General features: G+C 35.6%; 1 protein-coding gene across 1 annotated transcript in view; it reads right to left on the minus strand.

Moving 5' to 3' along the window:
• The window catches only part of PPP4R4 (protein phosphatase 4 regulatory subunit 4), a 103,169-nt gene that overhangs the window by 6,379 nt on the left and 82,138 nt on the right, over positions 1-14,652 (minus strand). Inside the window, exons 17-23 of the mRNA XM_034992381.1 lie at positions 14,144-14,288; positions 11,499-11,540; positions 11,328-11,402; positions 4,537-4,606; positions 3,906-3,992; positions 3,517-3,610; positions 2,421-2,491 (exon numbers count right to left, since the gene is read on the minus strand). Of these exons, the coding sequence (XP_034848272.1) occupies positions 2,421-2,491; positions 3,517-3,610; positions 3,906-3,992; positions 4,537-4,606; positions 11,328-11,402; positions 11,499-11,540; positions 14,144-14,288 (584 nt within the window). The remainder of the gene's footprint in view (positions 1-2,420; positions 2,492-3,516; positions 3,611-3,905; positions 3,993-4,536; positions 4,607-11,327; positions 11,403-11,498; positions 11,541-14,143; positions 14,289-14,652) is intronic.

The following is a 14,652-nucleotide window of genomic DNA, read 5'->3' on the forward strand; positions in this document are numbered from 1 at the left end:
TTTTCATACCCACTAATGGATACATTGCCGTTCGTTTCCCTGAATCCTTACTAGCATTCCCTTCGTATTTCCCCCAGTCTGTTGTACCCACATAGCCTTGGATGAATTGAAGACAGGCAAAAGTCACCAATTACCGATGGGTTCATATTAAGTAACAAATACTCAATTTGACCTTCCAAGCGATAACTCTGACCTTTCATTTCAGCTTTATTTACCCCACTCTTCTACACTCAACTCTGTGCTCCAGACAAACTGGCCTACTGCTACTTCCTCAAGACATTGACACGTCCTCCTTATGACACGTACTCTGAATAGGATGCTATTCCATACCCTTCTCTGCCCGTCAGAAATCCCAGCATACTTAGGCTTCATCCCAAATGACATAAACATCTTGAAGCCCCAAAGTAAGTAAAATCTCTTCTCTATGTGAACATCTAATACGTTTGTAAAAAGACATTTTGCTCCCTTTTTCTCTTTGTAGATCAGATGTGTAATTGTGTAACGACCTTTTCCTCAGTCTGTACTTCATTAAGCAATATACAATAACCTAGAAGAGATTTCATTCAACCAATATTCCCTCTCCCCAAAATAATATTGAACCCTTAAGACAGAATATTTTCCAAATATTTTAATAAAAGATTTACCCTTATAAAATACATTATTTTATTTAAGACTCTGGATGTTAAGTCTTACGGATCAGTAGATCACATACACACTCTTGATTCTCAAGGTAACTTAAGAACTAGCAAAGTAAAAACTGAAGAAATTAGTGCACAAAATAATTGCAACTTATAAAAAACCATTCTGAATCATGGGGCGCTTGGGTGGCTCAGTCGGTTAAGCATCTGCCTTCGGCTCAGGTCATGATCCCAGGGTCCTGGGATCGAGCCCTGCATCAGGCTCCCTGCCTGGCGGGAAGCCTGCTTCCCACTCCCCCTGCTTGCGCTCCCTCTCACTGTCTCTCACTCTCTCTGTCAAATACATAAGTAAAATCTTTAAAAAAAAAAAAACAAAAACCATTCTGAATCAATATTCTTAATGACTTAAGCAAAGAAATTTCTGGGAAAGGATTGTTAGAAGCTCATGAATAAATATGCTCATTTGAACTCATCTTCAAGAAGCCAAATTGGATCCATGCAAGTCTGAAGAACCATTTATGGATATCAATAATCATCTGCACCATTTAGCTCCAAGCTGAGCTAATTCAAACTGACTTTCCATATATACTTACAATTCTTAAAGACACTCCGTATATAAAGTTCACAAACCCTGCATGTTCCCTTAGTATCTCCTAAAGAATTCACTGATTTGCTATGATAAAAATAAACAACAGTTTTATTATTTATAGCCCTCACTTCAAGAATTGTTGATAACTTTAGTTCAAAAGCTTCCTATTATCAAATTCGTTCAGGTTTCTTATGCTACTCATAGTCTGTCTTGTAGAACCACTCTATACAGGGTATATGAATGTCAGTGCTTTAATATTAGAAAGATTTTTCTGATCTGGCAAATGAGAACATACTGCTTATAGAACAGCCAGTGAGTGTTTATCTATTTTTCATGAGAATAAGAACACAGTAAGAGGTAAGAGAAAGACAAAATATTCAAAAAACGTAACCTTGAAAAAGAAATGTGACCAAACTTAAAAAATTTCAGACCTTTGTTTGCTATTCTTTACACTAAAAACTGACCATATATCAATACTATATTTTTTAGCCAATACTCTAAGATAAAATCTTAAAAATATACTTAGAGCCACTAGTAATTTTTAGCGATATATTTTTCCTTATTCATAGTATAAGTCTGTGTTCTATTATATAAGCCAGAATTCAGCAAGCTATCAGTCTGTGAGCCAAGTCTTGCCTGCTCCCTAAAATTTTATTGGAATATAACCATACCTATTCATTATGTACTGTCTATGACTGCTTTTTGCTCAACAGCAGAGTTGAATAATAGTGACAGAAACAATTTTAACCAAAAAAGCTGAAAATATTTACTACCTGGCTCTTTACAGGAAAAGCTTGCTGACCCCTGGTATAAACATTCAAATAGATAATACTGTAAATGTTTGGCTGCATATGATCCACCATGAAGCCCTACTGTTTTTAACTTCCTTAAAAATTATTGCAAAAACATTTAATCTGTGCCCCCAGGAGGCCCTCGGATTATGGAAAAACCTACCCTATTACTGTCCTTTCTCTCTTTCAAAAGCATTGAATGCTGAGTTTTGACAGTGAAAACAAAATGGCATAGTCAAGTATTTTCTTAGTTGCTAGGGAAAAATTTAATTATTTGGGCATTTGATAAAGAGGTAAGGCTAGGAAAAACACTATATCTAGAAATAAAGAAGTATGTCATGTAAAGAAAATAACATTTCATTATACTTAGCAATTTTTTGAAGAGCTCAGATTTCTACTTACCAGTCAGTGAAATCACAGAAGTCTTTCCTAACCCTGAGACAGAAGGTGTATATCCTGCTGTAGAACTTTTACTAGAAAAGAACGTGATTTAGTTTAAAATACAAGAATATGCTTCTTTCACTCCAGTCATTAGGCACTTGGTCTTTTCTAATCTTTTTTAATGCTTCCCGTTACTTCTGATGAAGCACATTTGCTACTATTACTTCTCATTTATTGTTTACATTCCATGCCTCCCAACAATTCCTTTGTCTTTAACTTAAAAGCATTTCCTTAAAGTTTTTCTCTCTGCTCAGCTAAGACAGAGGATATGGGTAAAATTTTCCTGGAAATAACTTATCTTCAGTTCTAATCTCTTTTGTCCATCTCAAGATCACTCCAGATAGATCTATTGAGAATGTCCAAAAATATAGCTGAAAATCTAGAGTAAGCTATCTTTAGCAAAAGAAAAACGTATTTTTCCCATACCAGGTTATTTTTCTCAATAAATACTTTTAAAGACAATTATGTTTACTTAAAATTAGTTTTGTTGATTGGTATGCAGCTGTTACATACTATATATGTACAACATTTATAACAAATTATGGCCATTGAACTTATGCTGATTCTCTCCTAATCTTAACTGTTTATATTTATAATTCAGTCTGTGGGGCAAAAGGGGAAACCAGACATTCCTCTATTGTAAGAAGAATGGTTGTGATCTCTTTACCACAGACACATGCTGATGGCTTCTCTATATAGAAAGAAACAGTATCAACAGCATGTGGATGTCCACGTCCACTTAGCAAATAGGGCACGTCCATACGCACTTAGAGGCTGAGTGGCATATGTGACAGAGCACCACCTCCCTCATAAAACAGTATATGGATCCCATGATGTCATTATACAGCACCATGGCAGTAATTTTTCTAGAATGCCAGAATACCTGTTCCTATACAAATAGGTAGACTACAGGTTTTTTCAGAAAGAATCTTACAGAAGAAATCTTACAATTTACTGACTTATACAAAACTCAAAATTAATCCTGATTTCACATTAATAAAGATGGTAACTATAAAATAAAACTTGGATTAAAACATGAATAGCTGACAGATCATACCTAGGACACTTGTCTAAGTTGCCATATTTTGCATGAAAAGCTTGATTATTAAAAGACTGGCTTCGAATCAGTTTGGATTTCTTGATTTCTTTGCCTGGAGTAATAAGCAGAAGGAAAATGCAGCTGTTCAGTTCATCCTTAGTTGCGCCAACCCCATCCCCTTGCCAACCCCAACCCCACTTTCATTAGGCACAAATGTGTACAGCTTCCTTTCCTTAGTTTGAGCTAACTGGACTATCTCTTACTCCTACTGCCCATCAAGAACTCCTGAAATAATGAAATGATAAAAGGTAAAAAGCATTTTAGAATTTCATCTCATGGGGCGACTTTCCCTGTAATAAATTTTTAGAAAAGGGGAAAAGGAGACATAAAAAGAAGTTGTCTCTTACTTGTCGATGGGGTGCTTGTTCCAGAAGGTCCAGGAACAGAAATAGGGATGCTCTTAGGCAGAGTTGTTGGTGTCTTAGTGTCTCTACCTAAAACAAACTCTGTTTTAAATTCTGTAATTTCCTCTGAGCTCCTAATCTCCATATACACACGCAAGACAACACGGAGAACATGAGTCCCTGTCCCTAGCTAAACAGCATGCTCTTTCCCAAATATTCTTACTTTATATATTTACATATTACATATTTCAAACTTCACTATTCAGTGACCAATTTCACAGTCTTACTGCTGTTACCAGACTTTAAGTTTTCCTTTGAAGAATATGAACCTCCACACTGACTTGCACCATTTATTCATGTATTCCTAAGTCAGTACCACATGAAGCAGCCAATTTTTGAAAACAACTTTAAAAAAAAATTTTTTTTATTATGTTATGTTACTCACCATACAGTATATCATTAGTTTTTGATGTAGTGTTCCATGATTCATTGTTTGCATAAACAAATTTTAGAAAATGAAAGAAAGAAAAGCAATTTCCCATATCAAATCTGAAAATCAGCATGGGTTTTCAGAATGCCAGGATGCAACATTAATTGTATGACTTAGTGGTGAAGACACAGGAAAACCACTTACGTTTCTTCTCAAAGGTTTTATCACTCATGGGCCTCCCATCATTCTGTTGCTTCTCTTTCTCTAATTGTTCCTATTATGAAAACAGTATGTTAGCATTAAAGGTAAGCATATATAGATTTAGAAAATTATTCTAAGCTTTACAGATACAAATACAGTTCACAAAACTGCCTTGGAAAAGAATTATTTTTTCCAAGTTACTGTCAAAAGAAGTCAAGGTTCTTTCAGATTTGTGTTCTTTTAACATCTACAGAATTGTGCCCTTGGGGGTTTGTCAAGCTAAAACAATGAGTGTAGTATCTTGTTGTAATGAGCTTTATATTCTAGAAGACATCTGCCAATTCTCACCGGCAAAATATTTGTTACTATTAGTCATTTTCATTTCTGATTGGTAAGTGGCAAAGTAATATTTTTCTTTAAAAGGACCGAGAGAAAAAGAAATGGTCTTTTGGATATTTTTAAATGTTTCATTGAAGTATAACATACATTAAGTGCATAAATTATAAGTGCATAGCTCAATGAATTCTCCCCAAATGAATACACCTATATAACCAGCTTCCAGATCCAGAAACAAAATGTTATCAAAACTCAAAGGAGTCCTTTATCCCAAAAAAACAGAACAAGTAGGCAAGAAAATCATGAACATACCAAGTTCTGAGTAAAATTAGCATAACTGACACATCTAAAACACTACACTCAGGGAGCCTGGCTGGATCAGTCAGTAGAGCATGCAACTCTTGATCTCAGGGTCATGAGTTCAAGCCCCACGTTGGTCATGGAGCCTACTTAAAATTTAAAAACAAACAAAAAAACCCCCACTACATTTGACAACTGGAGAACACACATTCTATTTAGTTGTATATGTAAAGAAAAACAGGGAGAAAATAGACAACAGATTAAAAAAATTTCCATATAGAATTGATCTGCATAAAAAAAGAACCAAATGGAATCTCTAACACTGAAATAAAACATGTAAAACTGAAAATTAAAATATTATTAAGTGGGCTCACAAGTAGTGTTATCTATTTTGTCTACCTTTTCCTCTATTATCTTGGTCATGTTGTCTTAAAGTTCTTTTCTGCTAACTCTAATACCAGTATCATCTGTGGGTCTTTTTCTATTACCTGATTTTTGTCTTGGGTTTAGGTCATTGAGTCCTAAAAATTTTTAAAGCCTGCTTATGCTCTATAACCTCTATCCTGAACTTTGATCTTTGTCTCAGAAGGATGCTAAAGCAATGTGATTGCTTTTCAGAAGATTTCCACTTAAGTGTTTAATCTCACAGTACAATTCTCCACAGAAAGACAGAATATATAAAGAAGAAATAAATGGGAATTTGAGAACTTGAAAAATACAGCATTGGGAATAAAAACACTGGATAAACTTGGAAGCTGAATTGGGGAGGACAGGAAAGAGTCAGTGACATTGAAGACGGATCAACAGAAATTATTCACTCTGAGTAACAAAGTTTAAGAAAAAAAAGAACAAAACCTCACGGACCTGTGGGGCAATATCAAAAGATCTCACATGTGTAATTGAAGACCCAGAAGTAGACGAGTGAACACATATTTATTTATTTTTTAAAAGATTTATTTATTTTAGAGAGAGAGAGCATGCACACAGGTGTGTGCAAGTGGGAGGAGGGGAAGGGGGAGAGAATCTTCAAGCAGCCTCCTCACTGCACCTGGAGCCTGACACAGGGCTCGATCTCACAACACTGAAATCATGACCTGAGCTGAAATCAAGAGTTGGATGCTCAACCGAATGAGCCACCCAAGCGCCCTGAAGAATGAACACAAATTTAAATAAATAATGTTTCAAACCTTCTCAAATTTGGGAAATAATACACGTTTACAGATTCAGGAAGCTAAGGAAATCCAAAAACAGATAAATTTGAATTCAATTATGCCTAAACACATCAAAAGCAAACTGCTAAAAACAAGGATAAAAGAAAAAAATCTTCAAAGTAGCCAGAGAAAGCAACATTACACACAGAACAGTAATTTGAATGACAGCTAATATTTTATCAGATGCTCTGAAGACTAGAACACACATCTATAAAGTACAGTAAGAAAAAGGCTATCAACCCAGAATTCCCTATCTAGTGAAAATATCCTTCAGGGACAAAGGCAGATAACACTATATTTCAGATTAGGGAAAACTAAGAAAATATGTCACAAAATACTACAACCCAAGAACAACTAAAAACAATTCTTCAGGCTGAAGGGGGAAAAAAAAAAGTAACAGAGGGAAGTTTGGATCCTGAGCAATGAAAGAAAGTACTAGAAATGGTAAAAATAAGAAAGTGAACACAGAAGTTCACTCTCTTAAATTCTTCAAAGGTACATATCACAACTTAGAGCAAAGTTTAGAATCAGTTGTCATGAGACAACTGACTGGTGGGGTTTTCTTTTTTTTTTTTTTAAAGATTTTATTTATTTATTTGACAGAGAGAGACACAGTGAAAGAGGGAACACAAGCAGGGGGAGTGGGAGAGGGAGAAGCAGGCTTGCCACTGAGCAGAGAGCCCAATGCGGGGCTCGATCCCAGTACCCTGGGATCATGACCTGAGCCGAAGGCAGACGCTTAACGACTGAGCCACCCAGGCGCCCCTGGGGTTTTCAATACAGATACAATTCACATAAAAATTTTAACATAAAGAAAGGGTAGAGAGATCCACATCATTATTAAATGAAGTGGTACAACATTAATAATAGGTAGACTTTGAAAGGTTAAGTATATTGTAACCTCTAGAGAAACCACCAAAAAACAATTCTGAAAGGGAGAGAGAGAGAGAAGGGGAAAGAGAGAAAGAACACCAGCCACTAAGATAAGAATGAAACAGGGGTTGTCACCATGGATCTGATATACATTAGGAGAATATAAGAATATAAACAACTTTATGGCAACAAATTTGACAGCTTAGATGACAAAGAATTTTGGGTGTGGGAAGCAACTTACCAAATTTACAAAAGAAGAAATAGAAAATCTAAACAGTTTTATATCTATTAAAGTAGTTGAATCAATTATCAAAATCCTTTCTAAAATGAACACTTTGCGGGGCGCCTGGGTGGCTCAGTCATTAAGCGTCTGCCTTCAGCTCAGGTCATGATCCCAGGATCCTGGGATCGAGCCCCGCATCGGGCTCCCTGCTCCGCAGGAAGCCTGCTCTCCCTCTCCCACTCCCCCTGCTTGTGTTCCCTCTCTGGCTCTGGCTCTCTGTCAAATAAATAAATAAAATCTTTAAGCAAAATAAAATGAACACTTTGGGCCTTGACTGTTCCACTAGTGAATTCTATCAAAAGCTCAAAGAAAAAATAAGACCAATTTTATACATACTCCACCAGAAAACAGAGGAAGTGGTACTACTACACATTTCATTTTATAAGGTCAGAATAACTCTAATACCAAATTTAAAAGACCCCAAAAATGACCAAAAAGGAAATTACAGACCAGTTTGACTTTGAATATAGATGACTATTAAAAATTAGCCAAGAATCCAACAAAAGAGAAAAGGACAACATACCGTCACCAGGTAGAGCTTATCCCTAAAATGTAAGATTGATTTAGGCATTGAAAAGATCAATGTAATTCAGTGTCTTAACAGGATGAAGCAGAAAAAAACAAGTATCACTTCTAAATATGCAGAAAGAGGGGGCGCCTGGGTGGCTCAGCCATTAAGCATCTGCCTTCAGCTCAGGTCATGATCCCGCGGTCCTGGGATCGAGCCCCACACTGGGCTCCCTGCTCAGCGGGAAGCCTGCTTCCCCCTCTCCCACTCCCCCTGCTTGTGTTCCTGCTCTCACTGTCTCTATCAAATAAATGAACAAAAATAAAAAAAAAAAAAGTTTAAAAAATATGCAGAAAGAGCATTGGACAAAATTCGATAATCATTCATGAAAACTCTCAGACTAGGAATAGGAGGGAATTTCCACAATTTGATAAAGGGCACCCACATAAAACCTCTTGGTAATATCATACTTAATGGTGAAAGATTGAGCTGTTTCCCCCTAAAATCAGTAAAATGACAAGGATGATGCTTCCATCACTTTTATTAAACTGGAAGTGTTTTATTATACTGGAAGTCCTAGACCTTGCAACTAGACATAAGAAATAAAAGGCATAAACACTGAATAGGAAGAAGTAATCTTGCTATACTTAAAGAGGATGTAATAGCTCATGTAGAAAATCCTATTAAATCTAAGAAACAACTCTAGAACAAACACAAGACTAATATACAGAAATCAATAGTAACTGACAGCAGCAATAAAATTCTAGGAAGTGAAATTAAAAATTACAATTCCATTTATAATAATTCCCAAAACCATACTATACCTAGAAATAAATCTAACAAAAGACTTTCTTAACTCTACACTTAACACTACCAAAATTATGTAGAAAAAAGTAAAGAAGATTTAAACAAATGGAGTGGTAGACAATGTTCATGGACTAAAAAATTCTCTGTTAAGATGGCAATTATCCAAATTGATCTATCAATCCTAATTAACACACAACCTAACAAAAATTCCAGCAAACTTTTTATGTAAACGGACAACTGATTCTAAACTTTATATCAAAATGAAAAGGGCCTAGACTGGCCAAAGCAATTTAAAAAAGAACAAAGTTGAAAAACTTAACTGACCTGATTTCAAGAATTACTGTAATGTTATTACAATAAAGACAGTTTGGAATTGCCAAAAAGATAAACATATAAATCAGTGGAACAGAATAAGGAGTCAAGAAATAAACACATACATATATGGACAATTTTTTTTTTTAAAGATGTTAAGGCAATTCAGTAAGAGAAGTTTTCAACAAATGATGCTAGAATAATTGAATATTCAAATGAAAAAAATATATAAAACTAATTGAAATGGATCACAGACCTAACTGTAAAACCTAAAACTAAAATTTCTAGAAGAAAACATAGGAAAAAGTCTTTGTAATTTTGGGATAGACAAAGGATTCTTGTAACAAACAAGCATAAACAAAAGAGAAAATACTGTAAAGTCGAACCTCATCAAAATAAAAAAGTGCTCTTCAAAAGACACCATTAAGTGAAAGGTAAGTCACAAACTCCAAGAAAATACTCATAAAATGTGTATCTGACAAAGAAGTAGTATTCAGAGTATATAAAGGACCCTTACATTTCAATAATTGAAGAAAAACAATCCACTTTAAAATCTGAAAACAGGGCACTTGGGTGCCTCAGTCAGTTAAACATCTGCCTTCGGCATGTTGTGATCCCAGCTCAGGCTACCTGCTCGGTGAGGAGCCTGCTTCTCCCTCTCCCCCCTGCTCATGCTTTCTCTCTCATTCTCTCTCTCAGATAACTAAATAAAATCTTTTTAAAAAATTTAATAAAAATCTGAAAACAGACTTCATCAAATAAGAGATAAAGATGACCAATAAACAAACAAAAAGATGTTCAATATCATTAGGCATTAGGGATATACAATTTGAAAGCCCAATGAGACACGATTACATACCCACCCTATCAAGCTAAGAGGATATGCGGTAACTGAAGCCCTCCACCACAGCCGATGGGTATGTAAAATGGCACAGTTTTTGTTTGTTTTTAAGTCAAGCATGCCCTACTGTATGATCCAGCCATTACATTCCTATGTATTTCCCCAAAAGAAAACAAAGCATATGTCCATCCAAAGACTTCTTTATAAATGGTCATAGCAGCTTTATTTCTAACATGCCCAAACTAGAAGTAACCCAAGTGCTCATTAAGGGGTGGGTAAACAAACTGTGGTATGTCTGTAATATGGAATACTACTAAGAAATAAAAAGGAATGATCTATTGATATATACAACAGCATGGATGAATGTCAAAACAATTATGATGGTGGAAAGAAACATTAGCAGAAAATACTATATATGAACAAATTTATATAAATTCTAGTTGCAAGCTAATTTATAGTGATAGAAACTAGATTAGTGGTTTTTGGGGACCAGAGTAGAAGATAGGGATTATAAAGGGGCACAAGGAAACTTCTGAGGGGATGGAAATGTTTGGCATTTTGATTGTAGCAATGGGTTCATGGATTATCCGTATGTCAAAATTCATCAAATTGAACACTTTATATATATATATGCAGTTAATTGTATGCCAATTATATACTTCAATAAAGTAGTTGTGGTTTTTTTGTTTTGTTTTGTTTTTAAAGATTTTATTTATTTATTTATTTTTATTTTTATTTTTTTAAAGATTTTATTTATTTCTTTGAGAGAGAGAGAATGAGAGACAGAGAGCACGAGAGGGAAGAGGGCAGAGGGGGAAGCAGACCCCCCGCTGAGCAGGGAGCCCGACGCGGGACTCGATCCTGGGACTCCAGGATCATGACCTGAGCCGAAGGCAGTCGCTTAACCAACTGAGCCACCCAGGCGCCCCAAAGATTTTATTTATTTTTTGACAGATAGACAGAGAGAGGGGGAACACAAGCAGGGGGAGTGGTAGAGGGAGAAGCAGGCTTCCTGCTGAGCAAGGAGCCTGATGTGGTGCTCGCTCCCAGGACCCTGGGATCAGGACCTGAGCAGAAGGCAGACGCTTAACGACGGAGCCACCCAGGCACCCCAAAGTTAGTTGTTTTTTGAAAGGCTCTCACATGTAGTTTTCCTTCCAGTTCATAAAAGAGATTTCAAAAGATCAGGACACTTCTTTAATCATTTAGGAAGAAAAACAGCAGTGTGAAATTGAAGGAAATGACTAATAAGTAATTCATAACAAAGCCCAGCTAATACAGGTCAGGAATAAGTATGTATGTGTGCATGCAAAAACAACGTACCATTTCCATAATAAGTAGTTCTTCTCTTTCTTTCTCTTGATCCAACAAATCTTTTTCATAAAACTTTTTCTGAAACTAAGTTTAAAGTTTAAAATGAAATTATAAGACATTATGATGAGCTTCTGCCAATTTTAAAATATTCTTTCAGCAAAAGGTAAGATGTGTGCTTACCGCATCCATGGACATTTCCATTCTGTCCAGTTCTAACACGGTCTGTAAGCAAAGTTGTGAAAATTATTCAGCAGTAATTAAATTAAACCAACCAATCATTTCTCAGAAAGACTCCCCTTCCAGAGGGAGGTTCAAAGAGGAGATTTCTCTACTCTGTGGAAGGCTAAATTAGAAAATCTCTGAAGTTCTTCCCAACTTTATTCTGTATTTTTAACCTCCGAAGGCCAGGATCCACTTGCACTTGTAGAAGACTTTGACCTTAAGAAGAGCAAGTCTCCAGGGATACTGTGAACACACTAAACACACACAAACTAACAAACTTCTAATAACTCCCAGGGCCACTTTTCTCTGAATTTTCAGAAATACAAGATAATTTTTGAATTTTTTTAAAAAGATTATTTATTTATTTATTTATTTGACAGGGAGAGAGACAGCGAGAGAGGGAACACAAGCAGGGGGAGTGGGAGAGAGAGAAGCAGGCTTCCCGCTGAGCAGGGACCCCGATGCGGGGCTCGATCCTAGGACCCTGGGATCATGACCCGAGCCAAAGGCACACACTTAACCAACTGAGCCACCCGGGAGCCCCAATAATTTTCGTATTTTTTTAAAAAAACTTTTAGCTAACTACAGATGAAGCAAACTCTCATTTGGCTTAAAATCCTTAGTTCCTTTCCGCAGAAACTTTTCACCATTATGACATTCTAACCACTAAGAAAGACTTTGTCCTGAAAGTATTTCTTGATTTAGTATTTCTCTTTCAGAACACATTAGTCTGAAACAAATTGTTTCAATCAAACAACGGTCCATCTAACCCAGGATTCTAACTCTGATAGAGGACAGTACTTCCCTTCAGGAGTAACTCTGATGGCCCAAATAAAGTACATTTATATATTTTTATGCCCAAAGCTAGCCATTGCAAATGTAATATTTATTTGAAGCCTTATTTTTATGCTGAAATTTCTGAAAATATTACAGTTTATGCCATGAAATGTCCCTTTTAAATACAATTACTTCCCATCTTAAAAAACTGACTAGCATAAAGCCATGCCATTTTTATCCTGAAGCTCTGTATAGCTTCCTCAGAGGTTCCCATGCCAAGATTTCACTTTGATAAACATTAGACTAAAGAATTTTCATGGGATTGGTTGACTTCCTCATGTGACATATACCTAAAGAGCTCTAGTCCAGAATAACCCATTGTAGATTAATAATCCACTAATTATATCATTTTTGTCCCTACTTATATGGTCAGTTTATCTTTTGAGTTAATAAATTCTTTCAAAAAAGTAACTAACCCTCAGGTTTATTACTTTGAAAGTTAACTCTATCGCCTAAACTTTTGTAATTAAATGGTAAAGACAGAAATATCTGGTATAAACAAATACATGTAATATATTTTATTTATATATATAATATTATATATATAAACATATTACTATAATAAAAACATTACATACTATATATACATATATATTACATATTATTGTAATATATACATATACATTACATATTACATATTATATATATATATAGTATGTAATATGCTTTTAGATGTAAATGCATGTCCAGACTCTGGGTATTTCTGGTTAGTTTAGCTGGCAAAAGAGGAATTCACATTTCAGTAAAACAAGAGTATACTAATTAACAGTAAGTTGTCAAATCACTTTATTAAAAACTTCCTTGTGTGTCATGGAACACTACATCAAAAACTAATGATGTAATGTATGGTGATTAACATAACAATAAAAAACTTAAAAAAAAAAGTTCCTTGTGTGACATCTGGCAATGATCTCTAGAAACAAAAGGAAAAAAACATCAAAGGATTCTTTTTTTTTCTCATCATTGATGCTAAGTTAAAGACATTAATAAATGAATTCCTCTCATTACAAATCACGAAGTTGAAGTTCACATTTAGATTCATAAGAGTAGCCACTTTAATTCGACTTAATCTTATAACAATATTAGTTACACGTTCAGCAAAAAGTTTTTGAAGACTATGAGGTATTTTCAGGTTTGACTTCACTAACCCAAATTTTTACTCTTTTAGTTTCTAACATCCCCAAACAATCCATGTAAGATCCCGGGCTAAAACAAAACAAACAAAAAACCCGTAAGACATGATGTTACATTACTGAAAAAGGCATGCACTCAGGGTAAGAGATCCATATTCGGGCCCCAGCTCTGCAACTTGCTAATATGATCTCAAGCAGACATTTACTATCTCTAGGCCTAGAGCTTTTGAAGCAAAAATCAAACCGATCACGAAGGCCCTTCCAGGGCTAAATTTCTATGAAGTGTGACTTCCCCCATTTTACCAACAAAGTCTTCCTGGATTATAATCCCTTATAAATCAAGTCTGGTGGCTGAAGCATTTGGTTGACCAGTATTTATTAAGTACCTCAAATGTCCCAAGCTCTCTCTCATGGCGCTTGTATTACTAGTAACAGAAGTTGAGCGTCTGAGTGCCCTTGGGAAGGAACTTTACCAGGTGCAGCACACATCAGCCAAGTCAGTTACTAATCCTACTCTAGCAACAATGTAAGTATTTTAACACATTGCTATCCTGTCAAGCTAAAACAGGGAAGTGAAGATTGACACTTTCTCCATGCAAGACAGGCAGACATGGTGGTAAGAGTGATACTTACTCTTTTTACAATAGCCAGAACATCCTTATCTTTTTCTTGACAGAGGAGTTTCCTCACACACATTTCTAACTGCTGAAGCAGATGCTTATCTGCAGGGATCTTCAGGGTAGATTTCACTTTGGGCAACAAGTAGCAAAGTTTCATTCTATAATAAATTAAATGGTATTTGCTTTTGAATGCATTTAATAACTAAGAATAATAGTAACATGACATTGAAAGAAAATTCAAACTCCGGAGAGCGGATAGCGTGGGAGTTTATTTATTGTGTAGCAAATGTTTATGGAGTGCCTGTGATGAGTCAAGCATGCATTATTCTGGGTGCGGAGATACAACAGTGAATGAAACCAACAAATCCTCTGCTCTCGTGGAACTTTCCCCGTAGTATGGGGTAGGGAAGAAACAATACGGAAATAAGTAAAATGTCTATCAGACAGTGCTAAGTGCTGTGGAGAAAAAGAAAGCAGGGAAGGATGAGGGAGTACCAGAGGAGGGGTGTTACAATTTTAAAA

The sequence above is a fragment of the Mirounga leonina genome, unplaced genomic scaffold, assembly GCF_011800145.1.
Source record: "Mirounga leonina isolate KUSES-001 unplaced genomic scaffold, KU_Mleo_1.0 Mir_82, whole genome shotgun sequence".
Lineage (NCBI taxonomy): Eukaryota > Metazoa > Chordata > Mammalia > Carnivora > Phocidae > Mirounga > Mirounga leonina.